The sequence below is a fragment of the Equus caballus genome, chromosome 1 (assembly GCF_041296265.1).
Source record: "Equus caballus isolate H_3958 breed thoroughbred chromosome 1, TB-T2T, whole genome shotgun sequence".
In the NCBI taxonomy this organism is placed as follows: Eukaryota; Metazoa; Chordata; class Mammalia; order Perissodactyla; family Equidae; genus Equus; species Equus caballus.
Genome location: NC_091684.1, coordinates 165,969,873 through 165,994,033, shown reverse-complemented (window position 1 = coordinate 165,994,033; position 24,161 = coordinate 165,969,873). Strand labels below are relative to the sequence as shown.

The window sequence follows — 24,161 nt, the reverse complement described above, 5'->3', positions numbered from 1 at the left end:
TTCTAAGTAGACTATGAAAAGTTAAACATGTATACTGTAATTCTCTAGAATTAGAGCAGCCATTAAGAAAAAGTTACACAGGAGATCTAATAAAAGAACAAAATAAATAAATAAAAATGGAACACTAAAAACTATCCAAATAACTCACAAAGCAGGAAAGGGAAAACAGGAGCACAAAACAACGGGGACAAACAAAACAAACAATAAAATGGTAGGCCTAAATCCAAAAATACCACTAAGTACATTAAATGTAAATGGTCTAAACATACTAAGCAAAAGACACTGTCAGAATGGATAAACAACATGCCCTAACTATATGCTGTCCATAAGAAACTCATTTCAAATATAATAGGTAGGTTAGAAATAAAACAATGGGAAAAGATATATCAAGCAAACACTAACCAAAAAGAAGTTGCAGGGGCTATATTAATATCAAGGTAAACTTTAGAGCAAAGAAAATCACCAGTGACGAAGAGACATTACATTGATAAAGCATCAATTCACCAAGAAGACACAACAACCCTAAATGTATATGTACACATGCATAAAGCTTTAAATACATGAAGCAAAAACTGACAGAACTGAAAAGAGAAACAGAGAAACACAAAGTTATAGTTGGAGATGTCAATACTCCTCTATCAGTAATCAACAGAAATAATAGGTGGAATATCACCAAGGACAGAGAAGTACTGAACAATACCATCAACCAGAAGGATCTAACTGACATATACAGGACACTTCATCCTAAAACAACAGAATACACATTCTTTTCAAGTGCCCATGGAATATTCACCAAGATCGATCATATCCTGGGTCATAAAAGAAACATTAACAAGTTAAACAAACAAAAAATTGAAATCATATAAAGTATGTTCTCTGACCATAAGGGACTCAGATCAGAAACCAGTAAGTGAAAGATAACAGGAAAATCTCCAAATACTTGGAAATTAAACACACTAAAGTCAGTTGTCGGTAGACTTTTTATGTAAAGAGCCAGCAAATAAATATTTCAGGCTTTGTGGGCCCTACAATCTCTGTTGAAAGTATTTAAACTGTGCTATTGTAGCACATAAGCAGCCATAGGCAGTACATAGACAAATGGGCATAGCTCTGTTCTAATAAAACTTTATTTATGAACACTGAAATAAGTAGCAAGATCTCCATATGTATAAGATGGCATGATTACTTATAAACACTTACATTCAGTTGGGTTTCTGCACTTTGTATAGAACACACTCTAAAAATCCGATGCTTACTTCGAGTCTGAATCCATCTAAGAACATGTATAGGAATAATTCTCTTACCATAGTTAGCCCAGGCTGCATTCCAGCACGGATGGCCTCTATCTGTGTATGAGTGAACTGAATTGTATTACTGCAAATAAAGAGTAGATAAAAAGTTGGTTAAAAATACAGATGAATGACATTTAGCAAAAATTTAGACAACAATGACCAGAGGTTTAAAAATCTGCTTTGTATTTGTGCCTCCCAAACTCTTCTTCCGACCACCCCAACCCTTTTTGTGTACGTCTGTGTGTTGTAAAAAATACAAAACATGAGATCTAACCTTGTAACAAATTTTAAATGTGAAGTACAGTATATTTAGCTATAAGCACAATGTTGTAAGGAGATCTCTAGAATTTTTACATCTTACATGACTGAATCAATCTTTTCTGAAAGACTCTCTTCACCCTTGACCCTTCATAGACCAATTAAAACTGAAGGAATCTTATGGAAAGAAAAGGCTACAGCTATTTTTCAATACACTTAGCCCATCCTAGACCTCATTTGAAGTGTCAAAGTTCTAGTCCTCAATCTAATGCCAAATATAATGTGACATTATTAGTCATGCCACACATGCACAAGGGTAGCTACTATATATAATACATGGTCACGAAGTAAAAACCCTGTGCTCGAATTAAGGTAGCCCTCTAATACCTATTTCTCACAGTACCTGAAAATATTTCTTTTTGAAATATGACTACAGGATGACCAAAAATGTCTGAGCTACTCAGCCAGACGACAGAATAGAAGGGAATGGGGTCCAGAAACACAAGTTTCCTGGGATTTTTAAAGAATCAGAAAATTTAAAAATATTACTAATCCATTTGAAATAGCAAACTATTATGCATTATTATAATTGGCATAGACAGTAAAACTACCGTTTGGGTTGGTTGTAAGGATAAGGACCTCTATTAGGAATAACATGAGGTTCAACGATTAAGGTTTTTGCCTCTTCAGTGTCTTCATCTTCCCCGTCTGCATCTTTCCTTTTCTTTCCTTTTCCACTTCTTACTGGAAAAGTTATCCTAGAAGATCAAAACCTTTATTCATTTTTATAACGACCAATAATTTACCAAGCATCTGTCTCTTGCATGACATAGTATAGAGGATAATCAGACGAGTAAGAAACCTTTATGGCCTAAAGGAACTCACTATATGCATATAAATTTTGAAAAAAGGAGATATAAAAGCACTAAAATATATGTTAAAGGTGTTCAGATTAGAAAACATCATCTAGTCAAGCGAGAATCAAAGAAGAAACATTTATATACTTATGTTGCATGCACTGTAAAGTGCTTTACACACTGTCCTTCATTTAATCAGAAAAAGCTTCATGGGACAGGTAGCATCTAAGATGAGTTTCAAAGAATTTAGACATACAAATATGGAAGGGATGACATTCCAGAAAGAAAGAAGCAACAGCAGAGCCTCAAGTATAAGTAGCCATTTTTGCTGGAGTGTAGGGAGAAAAGAAGGCTAGAGAGGAAGGCTGGAGCCTTGTCACGACATCTTTGGAATATGGAATAAACTAAAAATTTAATTCTCTATGTACATTTTTTCTAGTCTTTCTTCACCTTCTGAAAGGATAGATAATATCAACAAAATTGCTAAGAACCAAAGAGGCTAATATTTTGATAAGCAACAGGAAAAATCAGCTTTTACCTAGGGAGTGAAGTGATGCTTGCAGTAAGGCATGTAATGTGTTCAGGTGAGGAGACAGGCAGGAAAGACACTGCCATCATACAGAGTGAAGTGTTAAAGGCCCGGAGAGGTAGCAGTCAGGAACGACACACAAAAAAAATGTATCCTTAAGGCAGAGTCTATAAGGCATAACAGAAGTTATGGGAGTAAAAAGATTCAGAAATAATGCTGAGATTTCAAGACGGGATGACTTGAGGAATGATTTTGCCATTAATAGGATTAGGAAAGTATGGAGAAAGACTGGGTTTGAGTGTTATAAAGGATATATGTTTTTAATATGTAGAATTATTATATTTATATTTAACAGTCAATTAAAAGTTGTATGTTCTAACTTCCAACTAAGAAAGTTGGCAGTTTGCTACCACCCATAGGTGTAACTGAGTGCTTTGCCATTAATCCATATGATGGAATTCAGGGAACAGCAATCAGCGCTTCAGGTACTTTGTGCTATTTCTACTCAAATTTTAAAACCAAAGTTCCTTTAATATTAAATATAACTATATTGTGATTATTTAAAATTTGTGAAAGTGAGGTTAAAAGAAAAACAATTTTCTTCCTAAAAACAAAAGAAAGTTCACAATCACATGGTTATGAGTATTAATTAGGAAATACACCAGACTATGCATAATATGCAAAGATGTATTTCTTCAGTCAAATGCTATAAATATATTTATATAGTACTCTTCAGATAACACGTATTCACTGATCCCTTAGAAAACATGAGGCTACTTTTATTGTGGTCTTAAAATAGCTACTATGCAAAGAATAAGAAATAGAGCCAAATAAAATAAATTTATCCCAGTGATTATATGGTGAAGGCAAAGACTGCCCAAGCAAAATCCAGATATGATACTCAAAACTTTATTTTAGCTGTAGTCCTGATGGCCTAATTCAGACTGACTAGAGAAAGCTTGAAAGAAGTGTATCCAGTTCTGACTTTACCTGAAAGGGGGTATCTGCAGAGCTGGGTCATCCACAGTTACTTTAACATTATGACCAGGAAAGCTGGTTTTTAAATGCTCAATGGAGAGAAAGGTATCATTGAAATCAAGGGTGGAAATCTGATTGGGCATTTTTGAATAATGTGCACTACTTGGGTCCCCATAACCTAAAATGATGTCATGCAGCCAGTCAGGTACCACACAATCAGTATTCATCAGGTTCCGAATAGTCTCCAGCACAGCCTGTCAGTAAAAGGACAAAAAAGGTTTGCGTCAAGAAGTCATCTCAAACATTTGCACTTCAATGGAATGCAAAGCTGGCTGCACTAATCCAGAATTCCCGAGTGTTTCAGGGCAAGAAGCTATTTTCTGCTGACAGGTGCTTGGCTAGACTGAATCAACAGCTATACTTTTAGCTGATACCATATACTGAGTTAAACAAAAGACCAAACTTAGCAAGAACAGTTTATCCGATAAGAGTTCATTTAGACAGAATGTCATAAATGAGTTTACCACTTGACTTCTGTTGGGTAGGATGAAAATCTGATCAGCTATATAACAACAGCAAGAAAACATTATAAAATAAACCCTTAAAGAAAACGCTTCCTCTTAGAAACTACTGGAATTTTCTCCTCTTCATATTCCATAGTTCCTCAATGCTAAGATCACACATAACCAGAAGCACATTAATATACTCAATTATGAAACACACTACAATTAAGAAATATTAAAATTAGCACTGCCAGAAATGAAAAATAAATGGAACAATGATAAAAATGAAGTGTCAAATAAAATTTCAGAATGAAAGAATCAGGACTACAACAAAAGGTCTTTACAGTAGATAATATATACACTGTCAGAAGTAATTACTAAAACCAAAGCAAATTCTTAGACCTTGCAATAATTATTTCAACAAAGTGATCTATCCCACATATAGAAATCAGAAGGCTAGGCTACTAATTTCAAAGAATAAAATAACCAAACCAGCCATTTTTATATCATAAATGTTATACAATCCGACAGGGTAAGAAAATAACAGGTTGGTGTATGTTAATCACACTCTTGTCACGCTGCCTTGTTTTATTTTCTTGCATTTATCACTACCTGAAATTCTCTTTTTCATGTATTGGTTATTTGCTTATCATTTGTCTAATCCCCATCAGAAAGTAATTTCCATGAGAGCAGGGATCTATAACAGTTTAAATATGGGATGGGTAAGTGGATGGATGGACAGATAACTGAATATGTTCAAGTAATGATGAATGAGATGAGGGCTCTACTCTCTAAGATAATTACGACTCTAGTAGGGAGACAAAATATGTCGTTACCAACAATACAAAGCAGCAGAATGTGGCAAATAATAAAGAATATTACTAAACACAATAGGAACACAGTTCAAGATAAGTGAGAGATGGATGTAGGGGAGACTTTTGACATTAGGAAAGGTTTCACAGAGGAAAGTGGCCTTTCAATTTAGCTCGAGTAAAGGATTTGTGAAAAAGCTGTGATTTATTTCATCATTAATGGAAAGTCACAGAAACGTTCAGAGAAGCAGAGTAAAATTATCAGTAGAAGTGTATGAAAAATAGGTGACTGACTCTGAGAAGAACAGAGTACAGACAGAGGAGGCTACTTAGTGCAACTATTCAGGCAAGAAGTGAAGTATCCAGATTAGGACAGGCTGTACGAACAGGAAAAGAGAAGGAAACAAATGAGGGATGTGGTCCAGGTAGATAACGAAACACCAAAGATACCAAAAGAGCATTCTTCCTTTCCCAAACATAGGCAAGCTGGTCACTCCAGTCTTTCTTGGGTCAGAACTGAACGCCTCTTTTGGAGTTCCATGACACTTTTATGTGCATCCTTCTTACGGCTTTTGGCACCTTCTCACCTTTCATAGTAGTGTTTCTATTTCTAACTTACCTTATTAGTAGTCTAAGTTCCCTAAAGGTAAAGCTGTGTGTTATCCATCTTTATTAGCTCCACATAACTTAGAACAATGTCAGACACATAGTAGGCATTAAACAGTCAAAAGAATGAATATAATAAAGGAACTTTTTTTCCATTTTTAGTAAACTGACTGAAACTCAATCATTACTGAGAAACAAAACAGAAACAGACAAAAGAGAAATCCTGCCCTCATAAACTTGCATTCTAATGTCAGAGAAATAACAAATATATAATCATGAGGGTGTGAGAAAAACTAAAGGTAACTGGATAAAGAATGATGAGAAAGGGAGATGCTACTTTGGATAAGTTGCCAGAGAGGGCTTCTCCTAGGAGGAAACATTTAAACAGAGTGGCCCATGTAAAGTGACGGAACAGACCTCCTAAGTACCTGGAGGAAGACTGTGTAGGTAAAGGGAACAGCACGTGCAAAAGCTTGGATTATTAAAAACAGCAAAAAGGCCAGTGAGATTGGCACAGAGTGAATAAGGGAAAAGTGTTAGAAAATGATGTTGGAGAGGCAGCCAGAGGACAGAAAATGAAGGGGCCTCTTGGATTATGGTAACTTTCTACCGTGATGGGAAACCACTAAAGGGTGTTGAACAGAGGTACTAAGGTACAATTTACATTCAGTGGCTATGTGGAGAATAGTGTAAGGGTAGCAGCAGTCAAGAAGGTAAGCAGGGCTGTGAGAGATGAGGGTGTCTTGGACGTGGCATCGGTAGAGGTGGTGAGCTAATCACACTGAGGGACTGGATGTGGAGCATGAGACAAAAGAGATCGAGGCACTTCCAGTGTTTTGTCTTCAACAACAGAGTGAGATGGGGAATAAATTCCTTTGTACGTAAGTTTTCTTCTTTAATTACAATGGGTTAAAAAAGGTAATAATGTGATAATGTATAAGAAGCAGTGTGTTTTGGGGGAGAGAGAAAAGACAAGCACTCGTGAAAAAGCTAGTGTTAACAAATGCTAGAACTGAGTGCTCCAGGTTTAAGTTTTATAATATAGTTTTCAACAATAATTTTAAAAAAATCTTCCTGTACGAAAACTCCTTCTCTCCACAAAGTTATTATAAAAATAAAGCTCTCTAGCCCCCAAATCTCCCTTTTCCTACTAATGAGTAAAGTCTAAATATATTACATCATAGAGTAATTCAGAGCCCTGAGGTTCCACATCTGTATTCTTAAAGTGATCTGGGGGTGCACCTAGTTTTGATTTATAAAACAAGTCCCAGCAGGGACTGGCCCAGTGGCACAGCACTTAAGTTCACACATTCTGCTTGAGCGGCCCACGGTTCACCGGTTTGGATGCTGGGTGTGGACCCATGCACCACTTCTCAAGCCATGCTGTGGCAGGCGTCTCACATATAAAGTAGAGGAAGATGGGCACAGATGTTAGCTCAGGGCCAGTCTTCCTCAGCAAAAAGAGGAAGATTGATGGCAGATGTTAGCTCAGGGCTAATCTTCCTCAAAAAAAAAAAGTCCCAGTAAACAAATAAACAAGCAGTTTTCTTCAGCTCTTACTGGGGCATAAACTGAGTATCTAATATACAAAAAGAGGGAAGGAAGCTCATCTTAAAATAACACCTAGATTAATTTATACTTTAAGTTTCTAGACCATGAAAAGACAAAACAGATTTAGCAAATGAATTTCCTTAAGTTGTATTTAATCTATATGTTAAGAACATAAAAGAACTGTTTAGAATTAAAACAAAAGCAGCAATCATGATTGTCTTAACAGATCATTTTTACACTTAGTATCTATGTATTTACGTCCTAAAAGTTATCCAAATTATGACACAGTACATTTAGTTATATAGCCCAAAAATTACCTTAAAGTTATTTTCCTTTGGTTTTCTCCTCATTATTATATTGAAAGTTTCATACACATCTTCTGCTCCATTTTGTATAGTATTGGTCATATCTTGTTGATACTGGTTTGGATCCAAAAACACTCTAAATGTCCTTGACTCCCCTCTAAGATTGGGTCTTGGTTCAGGTCCTGGACATTTTGAAAAGGTGTGTTAAAAGAAATATATACTTTCAAATATCAAAGTAAGTCAGTAGTATTCCTTTTCTAGAAATGATGAGTAAATTTTCCAGACTTAACTGCAGCCATTCCCCTAACTAGAATGCCTTTCACTCAACCATTACAAATTTCAAGAAGCTGAAAATATTTTCTCCTTTCTCTAAATTCTTACTATTTCTTCCCAGAAAAGTCATGTAATGTCTATGATGCAAGGCCATGAATTGTGATTATATGTATATGCCCTCAACTAAAATAGGAGCCTTAGAAGTCAAAGAACGTTACTTCTGTGTGACGCATAGCTCCTACTGCTGCCTTACATATAGTAAGTACTTGGTTGATCACTCTTTTCATCCTTCCACATTCCATACCGAACATCACTAGTATGAAAGAAAATTTCATATACTAATGGCTGAAAGCTCAGAGGCTTTTTCTTGCCCCTTTGCCATCTCTCCATTCTTTTCATCTTAGACTTCCAACTCTGGTCCCATTATGTGGCCTTATGTTTATTTCACCTATCCTCCATTCCCTTCTCCTATTTTCCTTCATTCTAGTGATAAAAGTAGCCTAATTATCAGCACTTTAGCAATGGTGCGATCTTGAAATCACAGGTAGTAGGAGCTGATTCAAGTTCTAAGAGAAGCTTAGTAAACGAACTGTAAAATCAACACTAGACATGGATGTAGTTATAATTTAATAGTAGGCATTACAAAAAAGTCAGGACAACATACAAAAGAATTTCTAAGAGCAATCAGTGATAAGCCTAAAGAAATGAAAGAGCTGACTAACCCTGTAAGGCAATGTTTCTAAATGGGGTAATGCTGGCATCTTAGGCAGGACAGCTCCCTCTACAAGACAGTTCTGTTTAGATGTTTAGCATCCCTGGCCACCATCCATCAAATGTCAACAGTTCACCATCCCCTACCCCTACCCTAGTCATTTAACAATGGAAATACCACTATATATTTCAAAATGCAAGGTAGTGCCGTCCCCAACTGAGAACCACGGCTATAATGAATCAAATGTTTCACTTAAGGAAGAAAAATTAGGCAAATATATCATCGAACAATTGTAAGAGGTGTTTAGAGATTTTTAAAAGCAACATAGTAAAGCAGTATAAAAGGAAAAGTTTTAAATAAAAGTTATTTCCAAAGATCCTGTCCTTTCTAATATCTAACACAGAAGTTTAGAAACTATATTATTTATTTCTAAAATTGGGTAGTAGGTATCCTACAATGTATTTTACGTATAATCCTTTGTGTCTATGTAGTACATAAAACAACTAAAAAATATTACGTAAGACGCAAAAAGGAAAAAAGGCAAAGAAATTTATCATTATGTACACATACTGTTTCAAAAATATAGATCACCATACCGTCTTCAATGACACGCCCTTTATCATCCAGCATGCCCTGGATTTCACAGCCTCTGACATAAACCAGGCCAACCTGTTCAATAAAAGGTCTCCTCCGGTCAAACTTGGTACCATAAGGTTTCGTGGGACGCACGGTAATTAAAAAGCATACATCATGCTTACGAAGTCCTGGTAAAACATAAAGACATTTTCAATTATTAGAATGCCATCGTTTTTAGTCTTCTGCTGGCAAATTCTCATCCTCTTATCTTTGGAATAAAGATACAAAAAGCATTTAAAATATCAGAGATGATCAACAGTTATATTTGCATTATAATACAATTATGGGTTTTCCTATAATCTTTAATACTTGATGTTTGATAGCAATAATTGAAAATCTCTTTATCTTAAAATTAGAAACTTTTATGCCATGAATACCTTACTGAATAAGTCCTCTAAGTCATGCTACAGCTCCAAAATTGGATGCTCGTCATCATTCTTATTTTTAACATTCTTAATAAGTAACCAAAAATATGGCTGGCATATAATCCATCTATATCATATTTAGCAGGTTTCTAACATCAGTTTAAACCATCCATCAGTGCCACTCCAACAACAGCCTAACTGTATTTCACCAAAAGAGGTCGACTCAAGAATAATTCATCAAAGCACAAAAGCATTGTTTACAGGTATCATCTTGAGAAGATGGTTGAATATATAGTTTCAGTTGGCAAATACTGAAAATTTTCATACGTGAATGTCAAGAAATAAGATACTGGACTTGTGTCAAAGCCCACAGCTTCTCAGTTTTTAACTAACGGATTCAACTGGATTCCAAGGTCTATTAAAAGTAGAGACACTGGGAGCCGGCCTGGTGGCATAGTGGTTAAGTTTGTGCGCTCTGCTTTGTCGGCTCAGGGTTTGCCAGTTCAGATCCCAGGTGCAGACATACACACCGCTTATCAAGCCATGCTGTGGTAGGCATCCCACATATAAAGAAGAGGAAGATGGCCACAGATGCTAGCTCAGGGTCAATCTTCCTCAGCAAAAAGAGGAGGATTGGCAGTGGATGTTAGCTCAGGGCTAATCTTCCTCAAAAAAAAAAGTAGAGACGTTGGATGACAAGGGACATTAAAGTAGACCACACAGAATGTAATGTTACTCCACTTAGTCTTCATTTCTTTTCTGATTCATTTTTGTTAGTCATTGTATGATATAAATGCAAACTTAAGCAGTCTATCTGTTCATAGCTTTTGTAACAAGACACACAACTGAATCAAATCAGCAGTGTGAAGGTGTAGCTAACAGTACTGGGATCATTCTGGGTTTGTTTCAATATAGAGTGGGGTTCAAGTGTGCTAGAAATAGTAACTCTGATTCATAATAATGACCAATGTAATTATTTCCTAACAAATTCTATGCAAAGAAGCAGGAGAAGTAATGAAAACTAAGGGAACTATTCTACTCTGTCAGTTGCAATGCCTGTATGATTTCTGAACTGCAAAACTCATTAAAACTTCTAAGTCTTAGAGCCAAAGAAATAGCCGAGAAGTAATTTAGTCCCTACCAATGCTACTTTTTGGAATCACTGAGGGATAACTGCTAGTTCTGGCCTAAAGCAGATCATTTTACTATGGAAGTCTTAGATCCACATGAAAAATACCTATATTACAATGAGCTCAACTCACTCTCTCCTTTCAACTATTTGCATTCACTCTTTCCTGACTGTGCCTTCTGGAGCGGAATCCAGCATTTCAGTTTTGTTAATTCTGTTTCCTTAATTTTACATGGAGTAACAGAGAAGACAAAAGCCTGAGCTTCATACCTTCTTGAAGGGACAAGAAGAATGTTTTATAGTATTCAGCTTAAACTCTTCAAAACTGTTCTGTTTTTAAAGGACAATATTCATTACTGTTTACAGCACTTCCCTCTCACTTTTTGCCTCCATTTTCTATTTGGTTACTCTATCTGGGATCAATACAGGCACTGAATTTTAGCTCTGGCCTCCCAGAAAACACTTTTCTCTGTGCCACCACACCCAATAATGTGAATGACTGGTCCCACAATACCCTATTGTTCCTTATTTTGCCCACCAAAATTCACCCATTCTATTTCTCATTCTACCAGAGGCCTATATTTAAAAGAAAGCAAGCAAAAAAAAGAGAGAGAGACAAAAAGACTGTCTGATGTCCTTTTGTAACAGTCTCCAGAGTAATGGAGGAAAGGGGGTTGAGTAAAACATCCATTTTTTTCCCTTAATACCATAAGGCAGACTCATCTCTGTCATCCATAAACTTCTATAAAGGGTCTTTTTTTTTTCAATGTTTTATTTCCAACCAGTACTACTTCTGGGGGTAGCCAATAAATTATTTCAATTTATTACCATGTAAAACAGTGTTTATTTTAATACCTCCTTAAGCTCCAAGGGGTAATAAATATAAGAACTTCTCCAGCAACTTAATGTCTCTCTGGAGATTCAGCAATAATAAAGGTACACATTATTCTAGATTGTAATGCACCAGATTGGAACTCTTTTGAAGGATACAGGAGTCACAAAAACAATCTGTCACAAACTACACCCACTACAGTGGCCATTTGTTAAACATGTGGCCAGCTTCACTGCTGGATTCCTTCAAAACTATTTGATAAATATATCATACAGTCCCTATGGTTATAAACAGCTATACTGGGAGCAATAATTTCTGAAAACTGATCTGGTAAGGGACTATCCCTTTCCTTCTGGCATGCCAAGAAGGGGGAAGGAGATAAAACCTACCGGCTACTATTTCTCACAACAGGGCAGCAAGAGCTCTCACAGACAGCTGGGAGAAAAATATAAAAGTGCCAATTAAAAATCAATTCATGTGCCATTTCTGGCAAGGTGTTATTGATATTTTAACTACCTGACTTAGTAACTTTGAACATACTTGCTTCTAAACAAAATTAGTTGTGACATAAAACTTCCATCCATAAAATCTTGCCTAGTGAAGAAAAGGAAAATAACATTTAATTTCTCTGCAATTATTACTTATCCTTGAGTACCTTTGATTTCACTCATTCTTTATCTGACTTCCTCCCTTTGGTACAAATAAATTATTATTATTTCTTTCTGAGTTCTTTTACTAGTTCCCCCTAAAATTCCTTTTGAGCTTGTCCAATTTTGATTTTGTATATTTACTTTCCACAAATTATATATCCCTATTATGTTCACTTGCACTGCTTTTATCTTTTTTAAAAACAACAATTTTCCTTACTTGCTCTGCACATGTGCAAGTTATATGTGGGTTTCTTCTTTTCTTTAGTGAACAGTAATATTTTTATTCTTTTTATGCTGATCCTATAAATTCATAAACAATATCTTACTAAATTTAAGACTTAAAATGCTTTTCTCTTAGCTCTGCAAACCATAACTTCCAAAACACTTTGATATACATGCTATTTTCTATCTTTTATTAAAGTATTAAGGTATTTAATTATTCTTGTATGATCCTTGGTATTTTTACTACTAATAATTATAAAGACAACTGCTATTCTTTAAATCAAATTTTAAAGATAAAATTTAATAGAAGTTTAAAAGAGTAACATTTAGTGAAAGTACTTTGCTAATGCTCTAAGTCTATAAACTAAAAAGGCAAAAGGTAACCGCTTTTTGAAATACAAAATTACCTTCCCATTCATCTTTGATGTGATCGCGGACATTCAGATTGATGGTAACATCTGCACGAACTCGGGTTGGCCAGTTTTCACCTATGTTGGGTTTGGCAACCTCAACTACAGTGAAAGCCACAATGGGCTGAGCCATTCGTGCCCAACCACCAAATACTACACCACCATACTCAGACTGCCTGGAAATCAAAGAAGTAGATGATTACGTAAACAAAAATAACTTTTCCCCAACTTTTGGACAAGTAAAACTTGTAAGTAAGAATACATGTTTAGCTAGTATTTAAGCCCCAACATTAGTAACTCTTATTTCTAAACTTTTAAAAAAAAATCTAAGTCCCAATTACATAGGGAGTATTTATGGTAGGATGAAACAGGCAAACACGGTCCAGAAAAGAAAGGGAAGTAGAGGAATATCCCCTACATCCATGGAAAAAATGATAACTCCATGTATATAAGAACTAAGCCATTTTGTCAAAGAATAAAATAATCGAACACATTTAGTTCTATTTTATATTCCAATCCTTTCCCCCTCTTTATCAAGATAGTCTCAACTGTTAACATTTTATCTTATGTATTATAAGTATTTTTATAAGTTGTTTCAAAAATGTTTTGGAACAAGCTAGAATTTAAAAAATTAGAAACAAGCAAATGATAACATCTACGCAAATGCCTCCGTTAGGGCATAATGTTTAAGTTAAAAGATGCTACCATGGATTGGGGGGAAAAATAATTAAGCTAGTTGTAATAACCGCTAACATCCAAATACTCATTCTTTCTTCTTATATTAGTCTATCTAGTGCTTTAGTTTTCACATTAAATAGTGTATTTGGGAAATCTGTAACATAAAAACTGCAACACTCCAAAATTGGAAAAGACTGCCAAAAAAAGACATGCTTACAAATATAAGGAAAAACTATATCCTAAGTAAAGCCTTTGTGTCACAACAAAAAATCATAGAACTTAAGATCAAAGAGTGAAACTAACTAAAAATAAAAGTTCTACAATCCAACGAGCTGGTTAGCACTGGGACAATTTCTGAAAGGCATTATTACCTTGTATCTAAATGCTTTTGTAATAACTTTCTATCACCTTCCCCACTTTTTTACAACTTTACTACAGTACAGTTTATATACCATAAAATTCAATTCAATAATTTTTAGTAAATTTACAGACTTGTGCATCCACCGCCACAATCCAATTTTAGAACAGTTCCCTCATACTTAAAAAAGATTCCTCCGGTTCAATTGCAGTCAATCCCTGTTTCTACCCCCAGGCAACCATTAATCTACTCTCCCCGCTTATAAAATCTACCTGTAACATGAAGCATTAAAAAGTATGTAGAGATTTCTGTCCCTCATAAGCATATACTTTCTTACACTGCTCAGTAGTTTCAGCAGCTTGAAAACATGATCATTAGAACTATGCAATCAGTAAAAATGCCCCTGCTAGTTTTCTACCTTCAGGACACATGGAACAGAAAGAAGCCAAGACCCTTTGTAGATCTCATCAATTTTAACAGTTTTCACTGACGGGCAATTAGGAATGAAAATTTAGAAAAATTTATTATCACGTTAACTTCAAAAAGTGAAATTTTTTCCTTGTGGCAGAAAATAATGTAAGTAAAAAAAAAATGTTCTTTATTAATAGACCGTACGAATGCTAAGTATTACTGTTTTATTTGGCATTGAAGTAAAACATAAGTGAATTTTATTTGATGAACTGCTAGTTAATAAACCCCTTCTTTGCAAAATGGCCAAAATGAGGTCCAGAATCTGAGCATGTAAACGCAAGGTAACCATAAATTATAAGTAAGCTTTCTGATTAAGCACTCCCCCGGGGTCCAAACAATGGGCAATGATTTCAGCAAAGCTGTGGGCAGGGATAATCAGCCAGTGGGTATACAAATTTCAGAGTGCTAGCCTGCCTACTGACTCAACTGATTATTAAGTCAAAAATAGTTTATGTTGTGTTTTATAGTCTCACCCAGAATAACTTTTCACATAATAATTAATTAAAAAATAGAACTGTGTATGAAATAAAATACGGAAGTGAGAAAAACGGATCATAACCACAGTGTCCATGTAGCTCTCTGTAACTAGCAAGGAGAGAAGCCTGGAAGATAGCTGAATCAGTTCACGGTCACAATGTTAAGCCTTTCATATAGAATGCAGTATAACTGTGTATGTATGCATGGTGTGACTATCATGTAAGGAGAACTCATTTTACAGAATTACTTAACTCATTTATATTCACTTAGATAATTAACATATCTCCATCAATTTCATACTTAGAATGAAACAGTGAATGAAGGGCATTTACCCATGGTCAGTCACGTTGAAAAGGCAAAACTAACCTTTACAAATCTCATAATACAGAGCTGTCTACGATAACTAGAATTAAGTCTTTTCTTAGCTAAAGGAACTCCAGACATGAACTAGTAGGTAGAGAGCTGAGTTTAAACATAAGAATTCCTTGAATACTGAGACATACTCAACTGGCCCTAAAGTAAATGTTGATGTCTCTTCAAGGCAATCTATGGGACTTTCCAATATTCCATTCTGTGCAATGTTTAGGAATTCCCCTCATCTCCCACCAGGTTCCTTAGAGAGGCTGACTGAGACTAGTGGTGACAGGCACAAAAGCAGCAGGGGTAGCAGAACACCCCTTCATAAGCTTCTCCTAGGACTTAAAATGTCCTGCCCTAGCACAGGTCTGCGGGCCAACCCACACCCTTCCCTCTTTTACCCTTTTACTAATGCCCAACCTACTCCCCTCTACATTTCTCCCTCCCACCTGACCCCCGCTAGAATGATGACCTCTCCTCCCTTATCCCCAGCCCCACTCCCAAGTACCTAGATACATATTTTATATTTTAGACCTTTTGATATATTCTAATTCACATTAAACAATTTCTCAAAGAGTGGCTCAGACTTTGGAGGGCATCTTCATGCCAGGTATATTATTTCTAAATGTACTTAGGAGGTTTCTGATAGAAGTATGTCAGGCACAGTTTACATCTCTTCATTGCAAGTGGAACCAATTTACGAACCATGGCTTCATTCTGCTGACACTATCCTCGATGTCCTGCCTAATTTCATAAGTTGATTCTAAGCGGAAGAGATTAAAGTTCCTTAGGAGGTAATCATGAAGAGTCAAAAACTGCAAATTCAACTTGGGAAGCGCAAGACAACCTGAAAAGGAATAACATCCATATTTGAAGTATATTTTTAGTCAGATGTCTGCTCTATGTATAAAAAAAGTTAACAAATTTGGTAAGAATCTAATTTAATGATGTCTCAAATTCAGCATATTTGACAAGGTCTTGATTAGGCATTGATTATATGTTACTCCTGGAGTTATTTCCCTTCTCTGACTATATTAATGAACAATATTTTTTCCATTATCCTCACTTAACACTATTTCCCTTGGAGAATAAGTGGCCAACCACTCAAGAGCAATATCAAAAAGGTTAAAAAAAAGAACCCCAAAACACATTTTATTGGCAAATCATATGATTTTCATCATCCCTATCCATACTCACCAAAGCAATAATGCACCTAAAAGCAAGAAACATCGATGTACAAAAATTTCAAATAATTTATGTTAGTAAACTCTGACTTATAATCTAATTCAATTTCCTTCAGGCCAGAGGCGGAGGAAAAGCATCTCTTTTGATAGCATGATTTTATTAAAAAAAAAAAAAAAGACAAAATCAAAATGTCACCATTTTGCAACCATTTCGTCAACTCACAAAATTGAATTAACAAATCTAGGATGTTAAGCAGCAATAGCTGCTAATATCACAAAAAGAGAGAACCAGACATTATGTGCTTCCTGATGAAAGAACACACCATCTCCAAGAATCTTGCTGAAGAGAGAACCTCAGCCTGATCAAGCCTCTGCATCCAGCTGCCAATTTGCAAGAAAAATAAGGAGCAGAAGAACATGCTGAATTGTACTGTGAGCAGTCAACCAGAAAAATCTAGACTGTGGAAAACTATACAGATCAAGCAACTCAGATTGTTCAACAGAAAGAAAAGGAAGAGATATAGGGGGTACCCGTTAAGTAAAAGACATTTTAAAAATGTACATAACTATGTGTCTTGGGATGCCCAACTGGGTGATAAAACTAGGAAGAAATACAAGATAGTGACTGCTATAAAAGTCAGGAAATGGTTACTTTCAAGTGGAGGGAAGAAGTGGTAACTAGGAGGGGACACATGGGAGGGTTCTGGGATGGCTGACAAGGTGGTTACAAGAGTTTCATGATGTTTCCTTTATGATAATTAGCGAAGTTCTATATTTTGTGTGGCTTTCTATATTAGTGTTTATTTTATAGCAAAAAGGTTAAAAAAAGGGAAAATTTTTACAAAGATTTTCTTTACAATTCTTATATTGTTTTATATCTGTTCCAATTTCACTTATTTTCTCCTTGGGAGCTAGAAGCAGCTTGCATAATCATGCAGAATTAGCTTTGATCTTTGCCTATTTCACAGCATCAGACACTGGGCCTCCAAAACATAATCCCATCCACTGTCAATGGAGAACAATGGCAAGACATAGCCAAGTCTCTGGAAGCAGCTATGTTACAGTCAAACCATTTGGCAACTACTATTGTTCTGAAATACTTTCATTCCCTCTAAGGTGCAAAGACTTAAATTTTGAGAAGTACTCCTTTTCACTTCGTTAATCACAGGAGTGAAAGAAAAATAATATTTTATACTAAGCAAAATGCGTTTTAAACTCAGAGCAGCATCATTGAATAGATATAAGACTGTTTACATTTTTAAGGATACATAAACATTTTATTAAAAAGATAAAATACTCATGAGTGGTATTTGCCTTTTAGGGGCTGATGAGTCAGAGTTAGATGTCATATATATATGGTCATAAATGTTTTTAGGATGAATGAATTAGAAAAGTGAGAAAACAATGCATTAACCACTGTAAGAACTTAAAAAGATCTGAAGGTCCCCTATTCTGAAATCTAGTATCATTTGAGAGCGCTGGGTCTATTGGGGTTATGACTCCAGGATCTGACTCCGAAATAACAATTTTCCTCTTAAATTAACATACCAGTGCTTACATAGTGACGTCTTTACAACAGCCTATTTCCTCTAATAATAATACTATTATTCAAAAGATTTCCTGTAATTTTTTTCAAAATAGGTCTTCAAAATGTGTCAGAATGCACTTTGACATACACTGAATTGTCGCGAATTCTCATCCTTAAAGGATGAGTGAAAGCATTTAGAAACAATCTGTTGAGAACTAGGTAGGTAAACAAACTAGGCAATTCCATTTTGGATCAAAACGAAGGGTTTATTATTAACCAATGACAATGTCTTTTTTTTTGTTTGGTGGTCATTAGCTGGCTCTACAAGGAATTCAAAAGAGCCTCTAAAAAATGCTTTGAAAAATAAAGCACTACCAAACAAAGCCTATTATAGTGACATAATGAAAGCTACATTTCCTGTATTATTAGGTCTCCTTAAAATTCAGTTTTATTGCTTTAAAATGGTCATAGATCATACAGGATAATACATACACCCACACACATTAGGGCATAGCTAAATTTAATAAAAATCCTTAATGCTAAGCATTCAAAATATTGAATAGTTTCTAACTTCTAAAGTTGAACTTGAAGGTACCAGAAAATTATCCTCATGTATGTATTTTCAGTTACATATGATGAATTTGAAAACTAAGTTTCATGTTACACTTGAATCTGTATTTCTTTACCATACCTTCTCCAGAATAGTACTCAGTTGGGACAATATTTTCATCCCATATGATTTTCTCAGTTGGATACAAAGGCATCTGGTTCAATTGCTGAATCTGAGAAATTCGACGTTCATGACGAGATACCTAAAAGAAACAGGTTCGGGCAGAAAGTTTTTAATCAAAATAATTTATGGAGAAACTCACCACCAAGTATGGAATGAGAAGTTTCATGTCTTTCAGTTACTGCAGCGCTTAAAAAGATATTTTTTTTTCCTTTTTCCATTTTCTCCATAAATCAAAGATAAAAGAGGTACCGATCGTGATGGGCTTCAAGAATCAGACAGATCTGAGTTCAACTCCCAGCACCTCTATTTATGAACTATGTAAAAGCTGGGAAAGTTACTTCAACCTCCTCGATCTTAGTTTCCTTTTCAGTAAAACAGATAAAACGCCACTCACATCTCAGGTTTCTTATGAAAATGAAATGGAACAAAATAGTGTCAAAGTACCTGGCACATGCAAAGACCTTAAAACTCATAGCACTTAGTATTCTACCAATGTAAGGAAAAAAACAGCAGCCCTATGTCTTAGGTTATAGTTTTCATTCCTGTACTAACAAGCTGAACAATCTGCGAAACTTTATTAATAACCTGGTCTCAGTCTTCTTTGTAAAATCAGAGTTGGACTTGATGATATCTGTGTACCCTTCCATTGTTAATATTATAGTAATCTATCTCAAAAACAGAAATATGTTTGTTACTTAACAGATGCTAAAATAATGGCATATTTCAAAAATGTGTCACATATTTTCAGCAGAGATAGTGTTATTTTAGCAAAGAAGATAATGGGATATCATCTAAACAATACGTATATCTTAACTTTTTAATCATAATTTGTATTAGAAGAATCCAAAGCCGGAGGAAAGCCTTTAGGAGAGGCAGGAAATGACAGATATTGCAGCACTATAAAATTTTAAAATTGTTTTCTTTTGGTATAACTATTTAAATTTTAAGGATGAAATCTTAGCTACGAGACCCTAAAAGGCATAGGATAACTTTATACTCAAACCTATTTTCCATTAGAAAGATTCCTGGAAAAATCCTTGTTTCTTTCTATAGTAAGGATTTACTATTAATCCCTAAAACCTGACTTATGAGAGAAGATTTTAAATTGTCAGAAAATAGGACAAGGAATTTTTAAAAAGCACTTGTAGTCAGAGACAATGAAAAGTGATTCGTAAGAAGGAAGGCAAAGACAGTGACCCAAGACATGTATTTCACGTAGTAAATATACAGATAAAAAGGTATTTTCCATACTTGAATTAATTTAAAACCCTTCCCAAGGATTTCTCTCCAAATGGCACTTAAACACCTGTTACCAGGCTTAAAACACCTGCTACAAATAGTTTCTTGTTACTGCACCCAAAACTAGCACATCCTCTTGCTTTCTACAGTAAAGGATTATATTTTACACCCTATTTTAAAAATATTAGCTTGGAATATAAGTCACAAAATCACATGCCCATTACTGTTCCATATATGTAAAAAAATGTATATACACATCCACACAGTGTATGTTTGAGTAGGTATAAAAAAATGTCTGAAACATAGAAAAAACAATTCAACCTTACAGCAGTCAGGAAACAAAAAATTAAAACAAGCTATTATGTTTTTACCCATGAGACTGACAAAAATTGGGACGACTCATAACATCCAAAGCTGGAAAGAGCTTAAGGAGACATACTTCAATACATTGTTGGTGGCAACACACACCTTTTGGAGGATAGTTTGGCTGCCTCTTTTATCTTTGAAATAAGCACACACTTTAGTCAAACAATTTCACTTCTAGGATCACTCCTAAATGTTCAATTTTGGGCACAAAGAGCCATGTACAAGGAATGTATCATTATTTCTAATAGTGAACATGGCAAATAACCTAAATATTCACAGTGGGGTATGGGCAAATACTCATCCATTTTATAAAATAGTCTACTGAAGTTGAAAGTAAGGTATATTTCTTCCCCTCAATTTTGCTATCAATCTAAAACTGCACTAAAAAAATAAAGTTTTACCAAAAAAAGGTACTAGTTTGAGTTAAAGCCCCTCATTTCCCAAAATGACTGAGAAACCCCTTGGAATTCTAAACCACTAAGTCAGTGATAACTTACTCTATTTCTAAACATTTCTGAGTTTTCCAGTGATAAAGGTATAGCTTAATATTCAAGGTTCTATATTTAAATGGTAACTTTTAAAATTAACAGTTATATAGATAGATATGAATAAATATGCAATGCGTGTGTGTGTGTGTGTGTAAGCATGACCTCTTAAAGGCAGGAATGGTGTCAGCTCTCTACATATCCCCAATGCCTGAATCCAGTGCTTGACAAAGAATTGCTCATAAATGGTTGTGTAGAATGAATTCATACCATAAAGCAGTTTTAAGGGGTAAACACTTAAGAAGCGGAATCCAAGAAATGAGAAAAGAAATCTGAGAAAATCAAATGATGATTTAATTCCAAAACAGGTAGGAATTATCTTCCTAATCTTTAGCCTGGAAAAAAATCTTTATCAAATCCTACATCTTTAAGCATGATTCAAAATGGCAGGGAAAACCTCATGTAAAATTCAAAGAACATTAATATTTACCAGCAATTCCAGAAGGAATTCTTTATCAAAAGTTGTGTCTTCAGTTTTAGGAAGAGTTGGTAACAAGCAGAGGTATGATGCCACCTGGTGGAGTGTATTTGAACTGCAGAATAAAGAATATGCAGATCAGAATATTTTATTATTTTTTTTTTTAAAGATTGGCACCTGAGCTAACAACTGTTGCCAATCTTTTTGTTTTTTTCCTGCTTTATCTCCCCAAATCTCCTGGGTACATAGCTGTATATCTTAGTTTGCTTTATCTCCCCAAATCTCCCAGGTACATAGGTGTATATCTTAGTTGTGGGTTGTTCTAGTTGTGGCATGTGGGACGATGCCTCCTCAACATGGCCTGACGAGCAGTGCCATGTTTGCGCCCAGGATCCGAACCCGCGAAACCCTGGGCCGACAAAGGGGAGCACTCGAACTTAACCACTCGGCCACGGGGCGAGCCTCCAGAATATTTTATGCTTAATGTCCTTTACTTCACTTTTAAAACACGTAATTTCACAGATTGCTTAAAAAGTTTTACTTAGAAACTATATCCTTTGACATGAGTAATAAATGTAAAAAATCAGCAACTAAAGTTAAACATCTAACAACGGATTCTCAAAGCATCTTCGGCAAACGTCTCATGTTCTCCACGACCCTTTCAGGCAGTCTGCAAGGACAATGCTTTTTCTATTAATACTAAGACATTATTCAGTTTTTTTCACTTTCTTTACATACACAGTGACAGTGTGAAAGCAATGGTCGGTAAGAATGCTGGCACGGATCAAGGGGGTGGTACCAACCAGTACTGGAAGTAGTCACAGCATTCCTCACTGCCACACGCAGTTTTAAAACAAAGCCAGTTTTGTTTAAGAATGCCCTTGATGAAGTAGCAAAAAATCATTAACGTCATTAAATATGGACTCGAGTATCTGTTTTTTAAAAATTTTGTGTGACATAATGGGAAGGATATTTTGCACACAATTGCTACCTGAAAGAACAACTGAAAAATCATGGTTATTCAGACTGGAATAAATAACAAAAGAATTTTCAAATTTCAAAAACAAACCTGTAACTTCAAGGAAAACAACTTAAAGTATTTGTTGCCAAAGCTTAAATTTGAGCTTCCAAGTGAAAAACTGGAATTTTGGAAAACTTGCATTTGCCACTGTGAGACTGACAGCTTTCCACCACCTTAAATACAGTTTCATCACCGTCCAAAATTCCCTCAAACTTTCTCTCCCGGTCCCTGGTGACCACTAATTTGTTTTCAGTCTCTATAACCTTGCTTTTTCCAGGCGGTCAAATCAATGGAATCATACATTATGTAGCCTTTTGACACTGGTTGCTTTCACTTAGCATAATGCATTTGAGATTCACCTACATTGTTGTGTGTATCAGCAGTTGGTTCCTTTTTACCTGAGTAATATTTCATTATATGGACATTTCACAGTATTTTTATTCACCTAACAGTTGAAGGAGATTGTGTATTCCAGTTTTTGACAACTACAAATAAAAATACTACATATATTTCTGTACAGATTTTTGTGTGACCAGAAGTGTTCATTTCTCTTGGGTTTGTTTGTGAGAACACTAAATCATACTGTAAATGCATGTTTAACTTTACAAGAAAACTATCAAATTTTTCCAATGTGGCACTACCATTCTGGATTCCCACCACAAGGTATAAGAATTCCCAGTGCTCCACATCCTTGTCAAGAGCCAATATATTGTTGTTCTTACAAATAATTCTAATAGGCACATCATGGTATCTCATTATGATTTAAATTTACATTTCCCTAATGACTAACGATGCTAAGCATCTTTCAGTGGGTTTATTGAAATCTATCTATTTTCTTTGGTTAAGTATCTGTTCAAATTGATAGCCATTTTTTTTTTTTTTTAAAGATTTTATTTTTTCCTTTTTCTCCCCAAAGTCCCCCGGTACATAGTTGTATATTCTTCGTTGTGGGTCCTTCTAGTTGTGGCATATGGGACGCCGCCTCAGCGTGGCCTGACGAGCAGTGCCATGTCCGTGCCCAGGATTCGAACCAACGAAACACGGGGCTGTCTGCAGCGGAGCGTGCGAACTTAACCACTCGGCCACGGGGCCAGCCCCTTGATAGCCATTTTTTAATTGCTGTTTTCTTATTATTGAGTACTGAGACTTCTGGATACCAGTCCATCATCAGATATGTGTTTGGCCAATATTTTCTCCCAGTTTGGGGCTTCTCTCTTCATTCTCTTAATGTCTTTCTAATACAAGTTTTAAATATTGATAAAGTCCAATTTACCAAGTTTTTACCTTCTGGATTGTGGCAAAAATCTCTGGACAAACCACAATCACAGAGATTTTTCTCCTATATTTCCTATAAGTTTTAGTTTTGATATTTAGGCCTATGATTCATTTTGAGTTAATTTGTGTACATGACGCAAAATAGAGGTCAAGTTTCATACTTTGCATATGGATGTCCAAGTGTTCTGGCACTACTGTTGAACAGATTATCCTTTCTTCAATAAGCTGCCTTGGTACCTTAATCAAAAATCAACTAACCATATATGTGTGGCATATTTCTGAACTCGACCCTGTTCCAGTGATCCGTATGTCTACTCTTTGTCCAATACCACAATGTCTTGATTACTGTAACTTTATAGTAAGTCTTGAAATTAGGTACTGTAGTGGAAATCCTCCAACTCTGCTCTTTTTCAAAATGGTTTTGGCTATTCTAGTTCCTATGCCTTTCCATATTAATTTTAGAGTAAGCTTGCCCATTTCTATAAAATATCCTGCTGGGATTTTGACTGGAACTGAATGATATCTCTAGATCAATTTTGGTGACTTCACACCTTAACTGAGTCCTCTCATCCATGAGCAAGGAATATTTCT

General features: G+C 35.4%; 1 protein-coding gene across 1 annotated transcript in view; it reads right to left on the bottom strand.

Moving 5' to 3' along the window:
- Nucleotides 1-24,161, bottom strand: part of AQR (aquarius intron-binding spliceosomal factor) — a 95,825-nt gene that overhangs the window by 35,234 nt on the left and 36,430 nt on the right. Inside the window, exons 14-22 of the mRNA XM_023620552.2 lie at nt 21,287-21,389; nt 18,665-18,785; nt 15,967-16,108; nt 12,918-13,096; nt 9,273-9,440; nt 7,704-7,873; nt 3,927-4,168; nt 2,162-2,308; nt 1,305-1,374 (exon numbers count right to left, since the gene is read on the bottom strand). Coding sequence (XP_023476320.1) covers nt 1,305-1,374; nt 2,162-2,308; nt 3,927-4,168; nt 7,704-7,873; nt 9,273-9,440; nt 12,918-13,096; nt 15,967-16,108; nt 18,665-18,785; nt 21,287-21,389 — 1,342 coding nt within the window. The remainder of the gene's footprint in view (nt 1-1,304; nt 1,375-2,161; nt 2,309-3,926; nt 4,169-7,703; nt 7,874-9,272; nt 9,441-12,917; nt 13,097-15,966; nt 16,109-18,664; nt 18,786-21,286; nt 21,390-24,161) is intronic.